The sequence below is a fragment of the Colossoma macropomum genome, unplaced genomic scaffold, assembly GCF_904425465.1.
Source record: "Colossoma macropomum unplaced genomic scaffold, Colossoma_macropomum, whole genome shotgun sequence".
Taxonomy (NCBI): Eukaryota; Metazoa; Chordata; class Actinopteri; order Characiformes; family Serrasalmidae; genus Colossoma; species Colossoma macropomum.
Genome location: NW_023494789.1, coordinates 197501 through 217500, shown reverse-complemented (window position 1 = coordinate 217500; position 20000 = coordinate 197501). Strand labels below are relative to the sequence as shown.

Here is a 20000-nt window from a genome sequence, read left to right as displayed (position 1 = left end):
TCAGTTGTAGATTTTTTTTATCATATGCTTTTTGTTTTCCTTGGGGTATTGTAATATTATAAAAATTGGTCAAACTGATCATTAGGAAATGCTTACAATATTTTTCAGTAATCATTTATATTGTATGTTTTTGGACATATCACCCCAGTGTTTTTAGACATACCACACCCAGCTGTAGCCTATTTCTGACAGCTGTACAGTCGTAACCCTACCTATTCCAACACCTCCACCCTATGTTAATGTCATAAAACACTGGATTCACATAAATCCAATAAATACTGCAACAGCCTTTACTCTAAAGAAAGCTATAAAGCACTCATCTGCTCGCCACAGGCATGTTTGCCCAGTGAAGAAGACGAAGTTAAAATTACAGCTGAAATGTACTAAGAAAAAGAAAAATATGCAGTAAACTTAAAAACCTAAACCTGATCATCCTAGACTAAGGCGTACTGCCACAGTGGACAGTTCCGAAGAAGAAGACGTGTCCGAGATCAGACAGTTGAGATGTGCAAAGACAAGCAAAAACGACATAGCAGCCTTAAAAACCTAAACCTAATCATTGAAGCCAAAAAAATACTGTCTCAATGAGCCAAAAATATATATGATCCATTCATATCTTACCTTTGATTCACTGAAGAAACAGTAACATTTGCTTTGGATAGGTAGAAAATCGCATTCTACGGGACAGAATCTCATTTTTAGGCATCCCCAGTTACATCTAACCACAGCTGGAGCTTTAACTTCAGTTACTGTGCTGTGATGAGATGGCTGAGGACAATAAGGCGGAGTTTGGTGGAGAGCAGAGTGATTTGATTGGTCATAATAGAGCACTCACAAACTGGAAAGTCAAGTGGCATTATCTTGAAATATTGAATTATCTTGAAATATTGAGTGTAATCATTCTTTCCCCATGTGACAGGCTGGGCCTCTGATCAATCTGAGTAGAATCTGGCCTTTTCTCTTTTTGGCTCCGCCCCTGTATCACCCGTCTCTAGTCTCTCTGTTCTATGAAATCCTTTTTATCGTTGTACTTAAATTATGTTTACTTGTTTTGTACATTATCTTGTGTATTACTGGTGCACCATTGACTAAAAGGGTCTTTATGCACTTGTGCCTGCATACAGTGATAAACTTTAACACATTAATTAAATGGAGTTAAAACAAAATTGAGTTGAATTGTTTTAAATGAACGTGCTGATGAAATGATGAGTGAGTTCTACTCCTCTGATGCTCTGCAGGCCAGTCACCTGAAGAAGGAAACCATCACATACGAGGAGAAAGAGCAGCAGCTGGTCAGCGACTGCGTCAAAGAGCTACGTAAGATACTCACATTTTGTTTTGTTGTTGTTGTCACTGTTACTTCTGATTGCAAACCGTGCACATAAAAGAACAAGCATTAAATAGTGTTCATTAATAAAAATGTGTGTGTTTCAGGTGAGTCGAACAGTCAGATGGTCACTCTGACTGAGGAACTTTCTCAGAAGAATGAGGATCTGCTGAGACATCAGGAGGAAATCGCCCAGTTACTGTCGCAGATAGTGGAGCTCCAGCACCGGGTCAAAGAGGTCAGAGAGAGAGAGAATCAGTTGTAGTTCAGTTATCAACTATTATTTGATTAGCCTGTATTTCCTGATACAGTATTATCAGTCTTTAGATGCATACTGCTGGATAAATTAGAAACAAAATATCAAAACGCCATCATAGATTCTGACCCTAAGTTAGTTACATGAAGAAATGCTAACATAACCTCATCATTTATTTTTGTATTTATTTATTTTTTGGTACTTACCAAAACATCTTGTTTTTCTTTTTTTCTAAAACACATAAATCGTGGCTGAAGCACATCTCATTTTCTTTAAATGCATAAAATAAATACAGGGTGATTCAGAAAGATTCATCCGATTTCAAAATGATTTATTTCCCTTGTAAATCATTACAGATCAATGCAGTGAACTGTAAATGGTTTAAATGAGCATAAAGTTTATTATGTAATTGTACAAGGTCTCAGTCTGAACCTCCTCCAGCTGTACAGACAACATCAACACCACAGTCAAACTCATCCCATACTGGATTGAGCGTGTCGGGTGTCGCTGCACTCACGGCTCTTTCAGTGCGATTTCGGAGATCATCCAGTGTTGTTGGGAGTGGCACATAAACCGAACCCTTAACGTCCCCCACAAATAAAGTCACACGGCGTGAGATCTGGTGATGCTGGTGGCCTTTTTCTTTGTTGGTACCAACGACGAACACTCTGAGCTGTTGGAGGTTTTCTGCCAGACTGACAGTCAGAAACTCTATGAGCCCCTCTTTCAGTTGGATTGTGATTGGTTCCTCGGCGCCTCACGGTTGGAAAAATGTGGCGCTTTTGATCTTTTTGAATCATGCTGTATTATAAAGAGTGCAATATTTATATAAAAGTAAACAAAACTTTGCTTAAAACTTTTTTAAACAAAACCTAAAATCTTTTAGGCTGCATCTCAGTATTTAATGATCTGAGCATGACAAGTATATTTACAGTCAGGTCCTGTGTTAGTTTAATGAAGGGGGTAATAAAGGGAATCTGAGTAGAGTTGGTCTCTACAGCTGAATAGAGGATAATTCAATACAAATCGGTCTCTAATAACATCCCTGTGGAGCGAGTTATTGATTTCGCCCGTTCAGAATCGGCACTTAGCGGCTGCTTGAATCCTGCTGGGAGAGGTAACTGCTCATGTTTTCTTCATAAGACTTCCTTTTTACCAGCTTCTTAAACATAACTGCTACTCCACTGATAAGGTGGAACAGAAAATGAAATATCATCCTGTTTTCTCCTCGCCTTGGTAACTGGCACATTTGAGTGACGTCTTCACAAATGAGTTTGTTGAGCATGTTTGACATATTGGAGCGGGTTTTTTTAATCACTGCATTAAGCAGCGCCAGCCTTCTGTCACCAGTCTGTCCACTCAGCTAAGAAACTCCACCATTTCAAACAGCTCCAATCAGCCATCCAAGGTGGACTAGTTCCAGTTCTGTAAGCTGCACAGTGAAGTTTTATTATTATTTTTACATTTGTGTTCGTCACTTTTAGCAGTGTAATTGATTGAGTGATTGTGTTAAATAGAACTACTGAAAATGTTTCTGTATCCAAAACTGAATATTAACATGTTTTTCGTGACCCATATAAAATATTCAGCATTATAAGACGAGGCTCTGGTCGGAGTGTGCAGGTTAATTTGCTCCTGTCAGTTTATGAAATAATGTTTCCAATCAAATAGGGTGTCTTTAATGACATCACCTAGATTGGATGCTGTCCAGGTGGAAGGTGGACCACTATGGTAAACCACACCGTCCGTGTGGTCAGCATGTTTTTAATGTATCTGTTTCTTTTTTAGTTGGCACTGGAGAAAGAGGAGCTAAGGATTCATCTACAAGCCTCGAAGGATGCCCAGCGGCAACTAACTGCTGAGGTATGTTTACTCACACACAAACACACACACACACATAAACACACACACACATACACACACACACAAACACACACACACACACATACACACACACACACACATCACCTGTTGTCCTCTTCATTAAAGTCCACTTTGCAACAGAATGATTAGGAATGGACAGTGATGAAATAAACTGACCCACACGTGCTGGATTAGTTTTACATGTTTAGGGTAAACAGAATATCAGCTAAATTAAATGTTTTAACATGTCTACTCTTTTCTGGAGTGAAGGCAGTGCATGAACCGAGTAGCCGCTCCCGTCTCTGACATCAGCAGCGAGATTTTTTATCCTGTGCAAATTGGTCATAATCGTCACTGACACCCTGTGAGCTGCGTCACCCACCGTCCCATGGAAAACTAATCACATCTGAATAGTACTTTAGTGTGTTTCCATGACCTCACTAATGTCCATTTTTTATTATATCCCTCGATTAATTCTTAGAATAATCAGTCGATTACTCAAATACTGATATAAAATATCATGAAACTATCAGAAAATAACTAAATATTTATTTTGGTTTGGTTTTATTTTTATTTTATTTGGTTCATTTCTTATTGTCGTTTACAAGTTTTACCAGTTTTACTCTGTCATAAAAGAATATTTTACATACCTGGCATACCAGCTTTTCACTGGTCTGTTTTGGCATCTTTGTTCTCTTTCCCAGTCTTGGAGACTTATTTTACTGTTTTCTCTGCTCACATAGAGGTTAAATAAAGATCTTATTATTCTTGTTATTAGTATTATTAACACTAAAGAAACTATAAAATGGGCCGTAGCTGATAGGCTGGGGGTGACTGCAGTTCCTTAGTGCAGCATAGCCGTTTGTTTATCTGGGTGTGTCCCAGTCTGTTCATGCCTGGTCCTCTTCTGTAGAATGTTTATACCCAGTGTGCACCGTTTATTTGTATTGCTTCAAATAACAATGATAAATGAATCATTGCTGTTACTCAAGGATTCCATTTCCCTTCCTTCTTTGTCCTTTTTTGTCTTTTGCCTGCGTTCTCAGAGTTAAAGAAAAGAAAACTATCAAGAAAAACATAAAACGCCGAGGTTTGGGACTCAGAAGCACTGTAAAAGCCAAAGGCCTGTTCAGCTGTTTGTTCGAGGTGCAGGTTGTGTCAGATGATACAGGACTCAGTTTAAATAACTGATGTTATGAAACAGTAACTCCATAAACTCTGGGTCACTGGGTAACAAGTTTTATGATGACTGGACTTATATGGGAGTTACGAAATGACTTATGAAATGGCCCAGTAAAGTCCACAGGAGGGCAGTGCTCAGTTCTGCTTGAGTAACAGATCCAACCTGTTATTTAAAGAGGATTATTGCACTGTAAAGCATAACGAGTGTTTCTCTGAGAGAGATAAGGCAGTGTGTTTGTCAGCGTCAGCGTCATCCCTGTTAGTAACACCCATTCAGTGACCCTGACTGGTGTGAGTGTAAAATAGCACTGACACAGCAGTCCGAAGGTGATGATCCAACTGCATTGATTTTGTAATGTTAGAATAAATTATAATCACTTATAATAATAAAAATAGGTATATTTTTATTAGGTATAATTTCTGCCCAAAATAAAAAAAATCCCCAAAATAAAGGTAGAAATTCCCTCAAAACAGAGCTCTTTTAACTGTCTCTGTTCTGCTGCTGTGTAAGTGGTTCCTCCACTTTAGAGTTGTGTATAATTTTTTAATGATTCTAATCTTACCTAAAGATGAAGTGGATTCATGGTGGAGTTTGAAATGTAATGATGCTTCAAATCTTTTCATAAAGAATCAAAACAAATTGAATCATTTTGAGCTTTGCACATGTGCTGAATTTGTGTGTCTGTGTGCGTCTCTGTGTGTGTGTGTGTGTGTGTGTGTGTGTCTGTGTGCGTCTCTGTGTGTGTGTGTGTGTGTGTGTGTGTGTCTGTGTGCGTGTGTCTCTCTGTGTGTGTGTGTGTGTGTGTGTCTGTGTGCGTGTGTCTCTGTGTGTGTCTGTGTGCGTGTGTCTCTGTGTCTCTGTGTGTGTGTGTGTGTGTGTGTGTGTGTGTGTGTCTGTGTGCGTGTGTCTCTGTGTGTGTGTGTCTGTGTGCGTGTGTCTCTGTGTGTGTGTGTGTGTGTGTGTGTGTAGCTGAAGGAGCTGTCAGACAGGAATGCGGAGTGTGTAGCGATGCTGCATGAGTCTCAGGAGGAGATTAAAGAGCTGCGCAGTAAACACACCCCATCATCCGGGCTGCGCAGACACCTGTCGTACGGACACTACCCTATGGTGAGACACACTCTGTAGCATTTAGTAGTCCCTACAGTATTAAAGTCATATAAGCACTTTTAGTAAGACTATGTTTATGTTTATTTATTAGTCTGTTTATCTGTATATTATTTTAGTTCTCATTTTATTTTTCTGTAACTGAATTTTTCTCTGAAGTGCTTTATAAAAACAGAAAAAAGTGGATGTTGTGTTGATGCAAAGCGGTCATTAGACTCTTAAACCATCATTAAACTCTTAATACTGCCCTTCACAGCACTCTCTACTATTTTGTATTAGCAATAATAAATAATAAAGCAATAATAAATGATTATTAATAATAATAATAATAATAATAGTAACAACTTTCACTGCTGTGCTTCAGTAAATAATTTCAGTGAAATTAATCTTTCTCTCTCATTCGCCTTTTGTCTCTCCTCCCGTCTCTGCTCTCTCATTCTATCTGTTCCTTGTCCTCTCTCTTTTTCCTCCCTCTTTTCTCACTTTGTTCTCTCTCTTTTTTGTTTCTCTTTTCCTCTTTCTCTTTCGTTCCCTCTCATTCTTCCCCCTTTTTCCTTTCCTCCCTCTCTCTCTCTCTCTCTCTCTCTCTCTCTCTCTCTCTGTAGGACTCTCTGGCGGCGGAGATTGAGGGCACTATGAGGCGAGAGCTGAGTGTGGAGGAGGAGGTGGCCTTTCAGGATCAGAGGTGACTCTCTCACTTCATTTCTCTCTTCTTTAAATCATTTTTCTTGTCCTTCAGTGTCCAGCCCAGGTGTGAGTTGGTTATTTGCCCTTGACCTTTGACCCCTTGTGCAGGTCCACCCATAAGCGTGTGTTCCAGACGGTACGGAGTGTGAATGAGACAGTGGTGCGAGCAGCTGCAGCGGCGCCCCCTATTCCCGGCTCAGGACACTGCAGTGTAGTGATGACCGCACAGCCCTTCTGTTCTCAAACACACACACCGCAGGAGGCAGACACACAGCCAGACTCTACCAAGTGAGTGTGTGTGTGTGCGTGTGTGTGTGCGTGTGTGTGTGTGTGTGCGTGCGTGTGTGCGTGCGTGTGTGCGTGCGTGCGTGTGTGTGTGTGCGTGTGTGTGTGTGCGTGTGTGTGTGTGTGTGTGCGTGTGTGTGTGTAAATTAGGTTTAGGTGATTAAATGTAGTTGTTGGATATCGAAAATGTGCATTTGATTCATTTCTATATAATGAATGTGCTGCTCTGTTCCTCAGTCCACTATTATCAACAAAAGCTTGACCTTTGAAGAGCTGCAGTACACTAGGTGGCGCTGTGTGTATTTTAGGGGTATAATAATGAACCGAGGCACACAATTCTATGTGATCCGCAATGCTGGGTTTACAATTCTATGTCCTCATGGTAATTTAATGATGACTGTATCCACAGAGCTGTATAATCAGTTCCACACTTCACCTTAAACTCAGTCCAACATCAGAGGAGCCAGATCAAAGAAAAAAGTTAAGAAGTCTTATTAGTTAAGATTAGTTTATCTCAAAGGTCCTTTCTGCACAAACCGATTGAACATATATCACCTATTAAACTGATGAACAGACAGTTTAATACAGAAATGTGAAAATGTTTATGAGCAGCTGCATCACTGATGTTCCAGCTGTGATTAAGAACTGACTACGGTTTCTTCAGCCCCTCCAGCAGTTTGTTTATTTTATCTGTTCTCAGTTGCTCTTGCAAAATCATTGTACTTTTCAGCATGATGAGTTTAACGAGGTTCATAACGAAGCTGAGTATGATATTCTTTCAGCATGGCTGTGGGCTTTTCACATATCTGAGTGAAGAAGTAGGATCTGGTCCTTTTTCTTAGAAATTAGTGTTGAAATTATGGTCATTTTAAAGAAGATGTGAATATAAGGAAAACATGTCTGGACAGGAGTTGGTTATAGAAGAAAACACACCCTGTAGAGTGTGGATGATTCAGCTTTCTCTGATCAGATTTTCTTCAGGGTTCAAATACTATTCAGACCTAAAATTGAGCATTAAGAATCATATACCATCATCAATACTTTTTGAAATCGAATGATATAAACTAATGTATCAGTGCATGAAGGTTTTTGGTCATATCGCCCTGAGTGTGTGTTAAAGGGAAATTCCACATTTTTTCTATATAATTAAATTGCTTTGCATAACTAAGTTATTAAGATGTAAACAAATTCATTCAGAGTGGTTAGACATGAAATGCTCTATAGAAAATCATAATTGTTCACAGTGGTGGAGATGGGAACCAGATGTCTGAAGACTTTAGTGCCTCTAAAAGCTCCCTCACAGCACTGTTACGCAAAATGCTAACAAATACACATCATCATGTCTGAGACACTGTTGCAGAGTAGTTTTGTTGAAAGTTTTAGGCATTTTTTTTTTAACATGCAGAGTTTTGTGTGGCAAAATAATCAGATTTACTGCTGTTTCACCATCAATACTACATATAAAAACTCAAGAAACATGCAGGTTATCTGGACATTGTGGACAGTATATAAAATGGCTATATTTGCCTTGTAGGCACTGCGACCCCTGGTTCCTATCACCACCACTGTAAAGGCATCTGAGTCAGTTAGTTTCTCTACAACGAACCATTTCACATCAAACGCTCTGAGTGACTTTGTTTACACCTCAAAGACTAAATTATGCGGAAATGTTTTAATAATCTGTGGAATTCTTCTTTAATGTGTGTGAAAGCATATCAGGGTTCATATGAGGGTTTGTGTGTGTGCTGCTACATCTTACCTGTGTGTGTTCCTGTCTCAGGTGTGATTCTCGTCTAGGTCAGCCGGGCTGTCCAGGAGGAAGTGACCTCGTCTCCGCGCTGCACCGTCTCTCTCTGCGCAGACAGAACTTCCTGTGTGAGCGGCAGTATTTCCAGGCCGAGCGGGACAGGAAACTGCAGGAGCTGGCAGGGGTGGAGTCTGAGGGGGGTGGGAGTGGCTGCAGTTCACCAATGGGAAGCGTTCTGTCCTCCTTCACCAACCTATCAGAGTTCTCCGTTTCCTCCAGCTGCTTCAAAACCTTCCTGCCAGAAAAACTGCAGATAGTCAAACCGATGGAAGGTGAGAGCTGAACTCTGAGCTCTGATACAAACACAATTAACTGAAACGATTCAATTAGTTTCCTAACAGTATCAGCAATACTAGTTGCCAGTTGATTGGAGGACCCGTCTCTGATACGTGATTTAAACAGAGATTTGTCAGTAACTGTGTCACAGACAGATCTGTACCTGTTTTTCAGGTAAATGAAGTTTCAGCCTCTCCCTCTGTACGAGGTGTTAGAGTTAAACATGTTTGTTTCAACTTTAAGCATGTTTTAATGTAAATTCCACCAGTTTTTAAGATTTAGATGTCAACTAAGTCATTCAGACGTTTGAAGTGAAATGGGTTATTGTAATGTACCAACTCAGATTTCTTTACAGTACTGATGACAGAAACCAGGGGTTGCAGTGTGAGCAGCACAAATACAGCCATTTTATTTACTGTCCTAAATGACCAGCGTAACTACAGTGTGTACAGAGTTTTATAGGTAATGTTGATAATAAAGCAATGTGCCCATAACTTTTTCATGTAATAGTTTCCTGTGTGGGAGCTTTCAGAGCAGAAACTGCCAACCTTTTACGACGTGCTGCCCGTGCAGCAGACCACAGAATCTTCCATGGCCCATAAGGACATTTAACCGTTCTGATCGTTTCAAGTGCAAATAAATATAAAACACAGTAAACTCAGTGCAACTTAGCGAATTTCTCTTACTGTATAATCAGCATCATAAACACTGAAACGTACTAAGAGTGTCTGTTTGTAGCCGTTTAGCCATGACGGATAAAATCCATACGATCAAAAAGTGGAGTCAGTACAAGAGTTTTACTTTGAATAACGGCCTCTCACCTTTTCCCCCAAAGGCTCTCTGACTCTGCATCACTGGCAGCAGCTGGCGAAGCCCCATTTGGCTACTATCCTGGACCCCCACCCTGGTGTGGTCACCAAAGGCTTCCGTCCACTGCCACACGACACCGTGTACCGTCTGACAGATGTGGAAGAGGACGAGGAACACGAGAGAGCTCCTTGGGAGGACAGGAGAGAGAGAAGAGGGACAGGAGATGAGAGGAGGAGGAGAGACGAGGAGGAGGAGGATGAGGAAGAGGAAGAAGAGGAGGAAGAGGAGGGAGGGATTACCTTCAATGTCCAGTCATCCTCCACTCCAGAGGAGAAGAAAGAGAGGAGAAGTGTCCTCACGCCACTGAAAGTTCCACCCCATTCTCCGTCTCTGAGAGGCTCTCCTGTTGCAGTGGCAACCGCCATCTCCTTAACCACGACACCTAGCCTGGTGATGACCTCTGGCACCTTGGTAACCCCGGCACCTGCAGGGTCATCAGCAGGGTCAACGCTTCCAAGCCTGAATATCAATACAACAGCACCATCTGCAGGTGAGCAGTTATTATTGCATTCACTGCAGCACTGACCGTACTGACCTGTCTGTGTGCTGTGAAAGGAAGATTGTGGTGAAAAATCTAATTTGCACACTTTTACCAGTTATCAATCAATCTGCCAAAACAAGTTTGGTGTCATATTTATCTATAAAAATGGACAATCAATATGTCACATGGCTAAAATGAGCAGTAGCAGCCGTCTTCAAGCTTGATTTTTTTAGCATACTTGGTCATTTTTATAGATTCATGTATTTATTCATGTATTTAGTCTTCTTCATTTTATTTGTACCTTTTTAAATAATAAATGCTATATAAATAAACATTTTAAGCCTAGTTTGATCCAGAGATCTTCACAAGTCGCAACGTGAGTTCAAGTCTAGTCTAGACTCACTGAGTTCGAGTCAGAGTCGAGTCTCAAGTCTCTGGCGTTGCGAGTGTGAATCGAGTCTATAGGAGTCCAGCTGAAGTTTTAAAGGACTGTAATATATAATTCACTAATACTCCTGCCAGACGGACACCTTGATAAAAATGAGCACGTACGCTAGCTAGCATACTTTATGCCTAATTGCTACACAAACACAGAAACCAGCGTAAGTTTGGAATTTCAGATCTGAAATTGGCTGTTTTGTCATGAACGTCACTTTTTTTTAAGCAGTGAATCCTGGGAAGTGTCAGAGCTCCACCTTCTCAACCTACACCTTCACCACCTGCAGGATCCTGCACCCCAGTGACGTCACGCAGGTGACACCTAGGTATGTGATTGGATGCTATTTCAATTCACTGCATGATTCGATTGATTGGAAACTTTGTTGTTGGTGTTTCATTAAACTGTTTAACTTACAGTTTCTCTTCCTCAACGTTTCTCTCATCCTCCACTCCTTTACCTCTCTCTCCCTCTCATCTGTCTCTCTAGCTCTGTCTGTAGTCCGTCTGTGTGTGAATACACCCCTAGTTCCCTCCGGACTGGTCCCAGTACACCGGTCACTCCATGCAGGCTCAGTCTGGGTGACTCTTTCCCTCCTCGTCGTCCTGCAGCTCCCCCTGGTGGTCTGGCAAAACTCCTGCTGGAGAAAGGCATCTCAGCTCAAAGAGCTCCAGCTCCTTCCAAACTACCCAAGCCTAAGCCCCTGCGCCTCCTGCCAAATACCCCCCCTAACTCCCCCTCCCAGTCCCCCTGCCCCTCTCCTGTCCACTTTGAGTCCAGAACCGCCCCCTCTGACAATTTTTTAGCATCGCGCCCTGCTGAGCTGTTCTTGCAGGATGTTTATGGTGTAAAACTCGGCCGCGCCCCCAGACCTGATCTTCCTAGTCCTGACCCCGCCCCCACTGAGCAACCGTCCAGTCATGATCGCCACAGCGGCAATCTTGTCGATCGTCTACGGAAGCTGGGACTGGACAAAAAAGTGCTACGTGGAGCGGAGTCAGACGCTCATCGCCAGGATAACGCCACTTTCCTCGCCACAGGCGGAGGAAGCCTTTTGGATGGATTGAGGCGGAACCAAAGTCTCCCTGCTATGATTGGTCGACGAAGCACATCTGCCTCTAGCCCCTCCCATCCTGTCCCACCCCCACATCCCACTTCCCTCAACTTACCTACCCCTCCTTGGGGTAACTTGAAGCCTAACCGCAGACACGCCTCGCTCTCACAGGCCCCTCCTCTTCCGTACAAACACTAAAGAAAGTGGGCGGGCCTTGGACAGTGATTTTAATTTGAGTAATTGCTGTATCCATGCTCTGCCCACAAACGCGTTCTTTCATAGCTACCGTTGTTAGGTGGAACAGGCTTTATAGAGCACCAGCTAAAATCCCATTCAACCTAATTAGGAAACGTAACATAAAGCTATGTAAATTATTCACATTAAGCCATTATAATGCGTCAGATTCGCTACGTAATGTTGAGCTTTCATTCAAAAGCTACTGAACTAGACGCTTTTGTAGCTGATCAAAGTATTTGCACTCATAGAAAATAAATTTCAGACTTATAAAGCAGTCGAACTGTAGGTATTTGATATTTGCTGTGCTATAAAACTTCTTATTAGGTTAAATGGGATTTTTCTGGAAAGCTTGTTTAACCTCACAGTGATAAACGAGTGTGGGGGCGTGGCTTGGGTGTGTCAGTTTGTCTGAGTCGTGTTTGGACGCGTGGCCTGCACTGATTAACCTGTGACTTTTCCTAATTCAGCCCTTTTCTTGCCTCCTTATGAACAAACAGTAAACTATAAAGCATCAAGAAGATGAGACGTCTTTCTTCTGCTTGTTGTTTAAAGCACAGTTATGTAAGTAAATGTAGCGTCCTGTCGTGATTATCGTGTATCAGTGGCGAATATTGAAGGCCTTGATTATTTATATAAAGGGAAAGGAGACTGCGTAATATTTTCTTTTATTTTTCCTTTAATTTCTCCAGTTTATTCCGATTCCTTTCACCTGTAACTTGCTTTAACCAGTGTTTTAACCTTTGCCTTAGCCTGACTCGCACAATGTTTCTTTTAATCTGTCCGTTTTCCTGTGAGGCTCTGCAGGCTCTGGACAGCAGGTGGAGAAAGAAGAGAGGAAGTTGATCAGGGATAGTGTACGTAGGGTGAAGTGAGCTTAAAGAAAGTAGGTGCATCATGGAGTGGAGCGGCAGCGCGAGCTGTAGGTGGGATAGAATGTGGAGGGTTTTGGGAAAGTTGGTGAGGGTCCCCTAATGACACAGGTAACATGCTTGTGCTGTATTGAACCATATTTAACAGGAATTGTCCACTTAGATAGTCGTATGCAAAAGTGTGGGCACCCCGGTCAAATAACATTTTGTTGATTTTCTAATTGAGAACAAGTTAAGATGTTTACAGAGAACACACTTCTGTCCATTTTAATGCACAATTACTGTTTATTTACTGAATTTCATATATTGAGGAAAAACATAAAATGTGACCTGTGCAGAAGTTACAGTCTCCAATATGTTAGAAATTTTACACTAAAATGTTCAGAAACATGCCATATTTAGGTTTGTTCCCTGTAGATTAACAATATGGCTAATCTAACCAGGGGTGTATAAACATTTGCATATGACTGTGTTTGAGTTTCCCTCATTCTCTCATTCTGATTTCAGTGAGGATTAGTAGTTACTATTATTTTAATAAGATTGTTTAATGTAATAACATTAAATGTAGTCATATTACTCAAGCTGAGCATCGTAGCTAACATAAATAAACAAACATGAATCTTAATGAGGTGAAATTGTAAATTGTAGAGTTGAGAATCTGGTAGATTGTAAATTGGGGAGAGATGAAGATGGAGTACGAAAGTGACTTAAAGGTGATAAAGAAAGTGATAAAGATTAACGAAGAAACAAGGAAGAAATGAAAGGATGAGCTACAGAGCCTCAGAACAGGGACTGGTCTTTCTTTCCTCTGGAGTTGGACTTGAGCCTCTGTGCTTTACTGTAAACTAGCCTGTTACGCTTTACCTTCAAACACTACTGAACCACCAGTTGTTTGAGCTATTTTATGAGTAATAACTGCCATATCTGTCTGGTTGCTCTTAACTGTTTCCTTATAACCGACCAGAGCTCATTACTGACTGCAACTCCCAGCATGCATTTCCGCTTTCTTCTATTGTGTCAGTTGTAATACTGGCTGACTGGTCTTGGTGATGCTCAGGATTCTCTCTTTTATGAGGGAGACGTTTTGTTTTGTTATTATTTTTTGCCATGTGTGTTATGTGGCGTTCAGGGCCATCTGGAAGGGATTATATGTTTATGAGGAAGTAGATATTCTGTTCAGGTCAGTAGTGTCCGGCTGATCAGAAAACTCACTCATGCTTCTGTAGTTTAAACTCAAAGGGAATCATCGTACTTTCCTCTCACGTATACGAGTCCCTCATCTCCCTGACTCTTAAAGATTAAATATAGGGAATATAAAATCACCCAGGCTCTGCATTTAACTCATATAGAACATCACTAAACTCATCCAGCAGTACAGTTTCATAAGTTGCAGAACCTGCTATTAGCGAGTGTCCAGATGTGCTGTGTGGACCTGATTCCTCAAATTTTGACCCCTGAGCGAATTAAACCATCCCGCTTCACATTTAGAGCACTTTTTTATTTTAACCCACTAAACCATGTTATTAGACAGTTTACCCCGTATATACCAGTATAAGATTAAAGGTCTAACATAAGTTATATGAAGTATCATTATTTAGCACTATTTCATTTAGCAGAGCTTTTTAATATGTGTATCATTAGTTCTCGTTGACAGAGTTTAAAGGTTTAAAGGGGATTTTCTTTTAAAAGCTTGTACGAACCAAAATGATCTGACCAGCTTTTCTGCTGGACTTTATCATCTTGTTTTTTTGTAAACTGAACGTATTTGTTTGTTTGTTAATGTAAGCGGACCTGCTTTTTTGTGCTGTTGTAATAGCCATAATAGAGGAGCAGCGCTGGATTGTGGGCCAGAATGGAAGTGGAGGGTGAACTGTAGTATTTTGTCAGAAAGGCTGGTGTGACGGAGAGCAGAGCAAATAAAACTAACCTCTATTCTAAGCTCCTGTAGATTTGTGTTAATTAATTATCAATATCATTGATGTTGATCCAAACAGTGTAAAGAAACAAACATAATCGGGACGCGGCCAAAGTTTATGACTTTATTTACTTTATTGAAGCCACAAGCTTCTGCGTCTCTCATATCAGCCTTTCTTCTGTCTCTCAGGGTTAAGGACTGGCACATAGAGATGATGTCACCATCTGTAGTTTTTGTGCCAAGCATTGATTAGTATAGAGATAGACGGCCATTGTGTCAGTTAGCTGATTCCCTGTTAAAACCCCCATCAGTGCCATTCTGTTGCTTCTTTTTTAATAAAATAATCAAAATCAATGTCTTGGCTGTTGTTTTTTTAGAGATTAGAAAGCAGTAAATACCATGAAATAGTGACCAGGCCTTTAATACGTACAAACAACACTCTATAATCACTGTAATGAGGTGGACGATATGGAAAAAATATCATATCATGATACATTCTCATGATTCACAAAACATCTCACTGGGGGTGTTGCCCACATATGGCAAAATATATAATTTTCATGATTTAATCAGTTGGAATAAATGAAATAGATTTAACCAGTAGTGCCACATATACAAAAAATACTACGATAATAAGCAGAAGAAATGTACAATTACAATAATCTTTAATGTTTAATAAACTGCACTAAGTCCAATGAAACAGGCCTCATTCTGCTCGCTTTGTAATGAAACATGTAGTTGGTCAGTGCTCTTTAAGTACTGATGGTCTCCATGAAATCTCAGAAAAGCATATTATCACAATAATAACATTTATCACGATGACAGTAAAATATCCACCCTTACATTACAATAATTAGAGTTCTGATGGTCCTGACCTGCGGAAGTCACGGATCACAGTCGAGTTAAAAAAAAAATCTTGAAAAAAGTAATGAAATTTCATATTCTTGTCTGGTGAGAAGATAATTATGTAGGACTGTTTTGCAGTATTTAAAATGCGCTTCAGAAACAACTAATATAATGAGGAGTTCTGATCATGATGTCTTAAACATGTTCATTTCCATAGAAACTGCTTCACATCTAAATCGGTTATTTTAGTAAACTGTTATTTTCTCCCAGCTTTCCACCGTTTCTGTTCTCTGTGTTCCACTGAAGTTAAAATGTTTCTCAGCACTTTGGAGTTGCAGGTAAATGTTGAGCTCCATCTGCTTTTATTAAAGCAAATTAATAATATTTCATTTTTTTTTTACATTCACAAGAGTTTCGTACTGTTTTAAGTAGAAGATGCTATAACCCTTAGAGCCCTCAGAGCAGAGGGCAGAGATCTCTCTCCTCTGATAGGTGTGTACCACGGTGCTCTTTGATTGGCTGTTGTGGCCAAATTGTTACTTTACCAAATAATTTTAGCCAATTGTTACTTTGTTCACTTGTTATTTTAGCAAATTGTTATTTTCCCAAATTATTACTTTGTCAAACTGTTGCTTTGTCAAATTGTTAGTCTGTGTTCCTCCAAAGTCCAAATGAAACGGTGTCCACAGTTCAGAGGGGACAGATTTTGATGCTGTCTGAAGTGGAGCTGAACTGACCCATGGCGAAGTCCAGTCCCACGCCCACGCCGCTGCCCACCCCGAACGCAGCGAACAGCGGCGGGGGGAAGGAGCCGTAGAAGGTGTGCAGGGGCACCAGGCCGTCGTCCATGCTGTAAAAGGTCAGCGTGCCGGCGTCACGGTCCAGAAAGACGCCCACACGGGGGCAGTAGATCACCGGGATCTCCTCCTTCTGATTGGCGTGCATGGCAGCGCAGCACATGTCGGACAGCTCCAGGCTCCATGATTGGCTGTTGTATCCAAGCCCTGCCTTCGCATCTGCCCCTTTTCTAGGCATGGTTCCACTGACCACACCCACCGAAGAGCCCCGCCCACGCCATTCCACCTCCCAGTAGCATCGGGCAGAGGAAAGGGGCTGCAGGCAGAGGACCTGCGTCCAGCCGTCGAAGCGCTGCGGGCAGTCCGGGTACGGCTGGGATGTGGCGTGCAGGGTCGCTTTGGTTTCACCTTCCGTCAGAGCCAAGCGGCGGTGAGCCGTGTTTGGGTCAAGGGTCAGATCACAAGCATCTGAGAGAGAGACAGAGATGATGAGGAACGGGAGCTTCTTTGTAGGCTTCAAAAATGAACTAGTATACTGAGGGTTTCTGATTGTTTAAGCTTTCATTTCCACAGAAACGAGCTTCACATCTTCTCCCCAAATTGCTGCTTTAGTAAAGTTACTTTCTCTCAGCTTTCCACCATTTCTGTTCTCTGTGTTTCACCTACCTTAAAATGAAAGCAGTGCAGCACAAAAGCAGCGTTTCTCAGCTCTCGTTTAGTTGCAGCACATTATACTTCAGGTAAATGTTGAACTCTGCTTTTATTGAAGTTGTGAAAATGTTTTAAGTTGAGAAGTTTTGTCAATGTGGTTTTAGTGTGAGACTCACAATTTTGGGCCTTTCTCAAGCCATCCTGAAATCCTGCAGACTTTAAAGCTACTTATAATAGAAAGCTTATTAATTTTGGGTATTAGGCTTCTGTTCTTTATTATTGAAATTATTTCCGATGTTAACTGACCGTCTGATACACATGCAGCAGATAGAGATGAGGTTCAAACAGTGCTGGAGTTCTACTTTAATTTGGCTGTCAAATTAAAGTAAAAAGGCTGGCCTCTCTGATTTCTTTAATTGATGTTTCATGTAAGAATCAAAAGAGAGTCTTGATAATTGAGACTGAATGTCGTTTTTGAATCGTATATATGAAACGAGTACGCAGTAAAACCCAGGAGTAGCTGCCTTTGGCAGTTCAGGATATGAATGCTGCTCGTTGTTCTAATCTTTGGATCTTTTGTTTTTTAGACTGAGAGGCAGAAAATGCAACCAACTTCTAAGACCAAACTCTGGAGTTTTTTAATCCCTATAGATTTCTTTGAAAAACTCCCAAAAAGGACGGACGCTGTGGTGAAGCTGAAGTGTGGACACACTGAGGGCTGAAAAATAGCTGTTAAGGCTTCTGTGTCAGTGTCTGTTTAATACTTGTTCTCCTTCCCTAAAGCTGAAAAGAGAATAACTTAATGGCTGTTTTGACTGGATATTAAATAAACAAAGGGTGGTCTCTGACTTTTACACAGTCCTGTAAAAACTAAAATATTTCAGACTTGTTTACAGTGCATGTGTTACGTAACTCAGGGCTTCACTCACACTGCAGGAACTCATCTCTGGTCCGGGGCTCCGGAGCCTGAATGCTGTCAATATCGATCTCTCTCACTGAGATAAGGAGAGAGGAAAAGAGGATAAACGTTAAACACAGCAAGAATAATTAAGGAACTGTTTTAGTGCATTAGAAAGGTTATAAAACACTCACGTGTGGGGAAAGCAGGACCACTGAAATCTGCAGTAGGAGAGTCGAGGAAGAGTCCAGGGTTTACTGTAGGGGGAAAAGACCATCAGTGTGTCCATCATTTTCTGCCTTTAAAGTCACTCTGTAGTTACTTTGTATATAATCAGTATGAATATACATTAATATAGAGAGATTCAGTCACCTGCTCTGGTTAAAAGATCATACTAGTAATATTGTAAAGTAAAATATGAATTATAAGCAGTTACTGAAAGTCTTAAAGCCTATAAGAGATTGGAAGCAGACATCACCTTCTGTTGTTCCAGCTGATAAGACTAAAAATAGCAAACAGAGAAACAAAAATCAGTTTAATCTGCTGTGAGCTGTTTATATTAAAGCAGTCTAATCTAATGTAGACAGTTTTCCCCCTTTGATCAGACAATCAGCCAAAACACGTCTGGTGTCTGAAGTTTCTTTAGTTCGTACTGAAGCTACGAGGCTAATGCAGCTAATGCGTAATAGAAGCTCGTGCTCCACCTGCAAGATTCTCTGGAGAAATGGACAGAAGTATGATGCATAGCTAAAACATCAATAGCGCCACCTGGAGGTCTGATTTTTGTCTGTGCTTCAGTCGACGATTCAGAGCTGACGATTAAGGCTTGCAGTTAGCATCAAGCTAATTGGGACTTTGCACACCGAACATGTTTTGGCTGATAGACTCTGTCTGAGGTGATGGGAACTCAGATTTTTGTAAAATGATACTTTAAGCTCTGCTTGGAGAAGATAAACAATGATGCTGTGTCATTCCATGACCATATTATGTGGACAGTGGCTTACATGGATTGGCTGAAGCAGGGTTCTGAGACTCCACCTCTTCCTGCACAGTGGGTGTGGCCTCTCGCACTGTAAAAATAAATCCGATCTTACAGCAGGAACAAGATCTTATTCCTATTGGACGGCCCTTATTCTGGGCTTTGGTGAGGAATCCTGCTTTATGAAATAATCCCCTGTTTTACTGACATGGTAACAGTGATCAGTTCAGACTTTTAAGGGGAATTCCACTGATTTTTCAAAATTTCTGTATCATTCAGTGGGTCACATGTAAACAAGTCTGAAGCCTTAATTGCTCCTAAAAGCTCCCTCACAGAAACCCATTAGATAAAATGGTCAGTAATACGTCTCCCGATGCCTGACCAATTGCTTTGTGACAAAGTTTTAGCCCAAAAGACATTTCTAAAAAGCTGTTCTTGGCTGAGACTTTGTGAGGCCAAACAGTGACCAAAAGAAAGATATATTTTCTTTCAGATTTTTAGATTTACCATCATCAACATTGCATATAAAACTTGCACATGTAGGTTCACTGGTGGTTCTGGATAGTAAATAAAATGTCTATATTTGTGTTGTGGACACTGTGACCCCTGGTTCCTATCACCACCCCTGTAAAGACATCTGAGTCAGTAAGTTTCTCTACCAAGAACCGTTTCACACCAAACCACTGTGAATGACTTTGTTTACATCTCAGTGATTAAATTATATAGAAATTTGGAAAAATTGGACCAGTAACGGATTTGTGTATTTGTGTAGTTATTGTAGGTAGGCATGTATGTATATATAGAGTCATAAAGTTTAGGCACCCCTGGCCAAATGACATGTACTGTTGATTTTCTAAGTGAAACACATCCTTTACAGAAACACACTTCTGCACATTTTAAGGCACAGTTACTGATTATTTACTGAATTTAACATATTCGGCAAAAATAAAACATAAAATGTGCAAAAGTTATGGCACTACTTATACATTGTTTAATTTTTTCCCAAGTTTGTGTGTGTGTGTGTGTGTGTGTGTGTGTGTGAGTGAGTGTGTGTCTGTGTGTCTGTGTGTGTGTGTGTGTGTGTGTGTGTGAGTGAGTGTGTGTCTGTGTGTCTGTGTGTGTGTGTGTGTGTGTGTGTGTCTGTGTGTGTGTGTGTGTGTGTGTGTGTGTGTGTGTGTG

The 20000-nt window shown here is 40.9% G+C and overlaps 2 protein-coding genes across 16 annotated transcripts in view; one reads left to right on the top strand and one right to left on the bottom strand.

The window, feature by feature from the left end:
* trak2 (trafficking protein, kinesin binding 2) overlaps positions 1-15004 on the top strand; it is a 41033-nt gene extending 26029 nt beyond the window's left edge. For 13 of the 14 annotated variants that reach the window (XM_036569748.1, XM_036569744.1, XM_036569746.1 and 10 more), the window contains 10 exons: positions 1239-1317; positions 1435-1565; positions 3372-3446; positions 5599-5736; positions 6339-6418; positions 6529-6708; positions 8486-8784; positions 9624-10148; positions 10804-10903; positions 11065-15004. In XM_036569748.1, the coding sequence (XP_036425641.1) occupies positions 1239-1317; positions 1435-1565; positions 3372-3446; positions 5599-5736; positions 6339-6418; positions 6529-6708; positions 8486-8784; positions 9624-10148; positions 10804-10903; positions 11065-11827 (2370 nt within the window). In that variant the 3' untranslated portion in view covers positions 11828-15004. The remainder of the gene's footprint in view (positions 1-1238; positions 1318-1434; positions 1566-3371; positions 3447-5598; positions 5737-6338; positions 6419-6528; positions 6709-8485; positions 8785-9623; positions 10149-10803; positions 10904-11064) is intronic. The other variant, XM_036569747.1, reaches the window with a different exon arrangement.
* An 819-nt stretch (positions 15005-15823) lies between these two features.
* The window catches only part of trim25l (tripartite motif containing 25, like), a 14915-nt gene continuing 10738 nt past the window's right edge, over positions 15824-20000 (bottom strand). For both annotated transcript variants that reach the window (XM_036569759.1, XM_036569760.1), the window contains exons 16-20: positions 18847-18912; positions 18321-18344; positions 18037-18099; positions 17874-17939; positions 15824-16761 (exon numbers count right to left, since the gene is read on the bottom strand). In XM_036569759.1, coding sequence (XP_036425652.1) covers positions 16187-16761; positions 17874-17939; positions 18037-18099; positions 18321-18344; positions 18847-18912 — 794 coding nt within the window. In that variant the 3' untranslated portion in view covers positions 15824-16186. The remainder of the gene's footprint in view (positions 16762-17873; positions 17940-18036; positions 18100-18320; positions 18345-18846; positions 18913-20000) is intronic.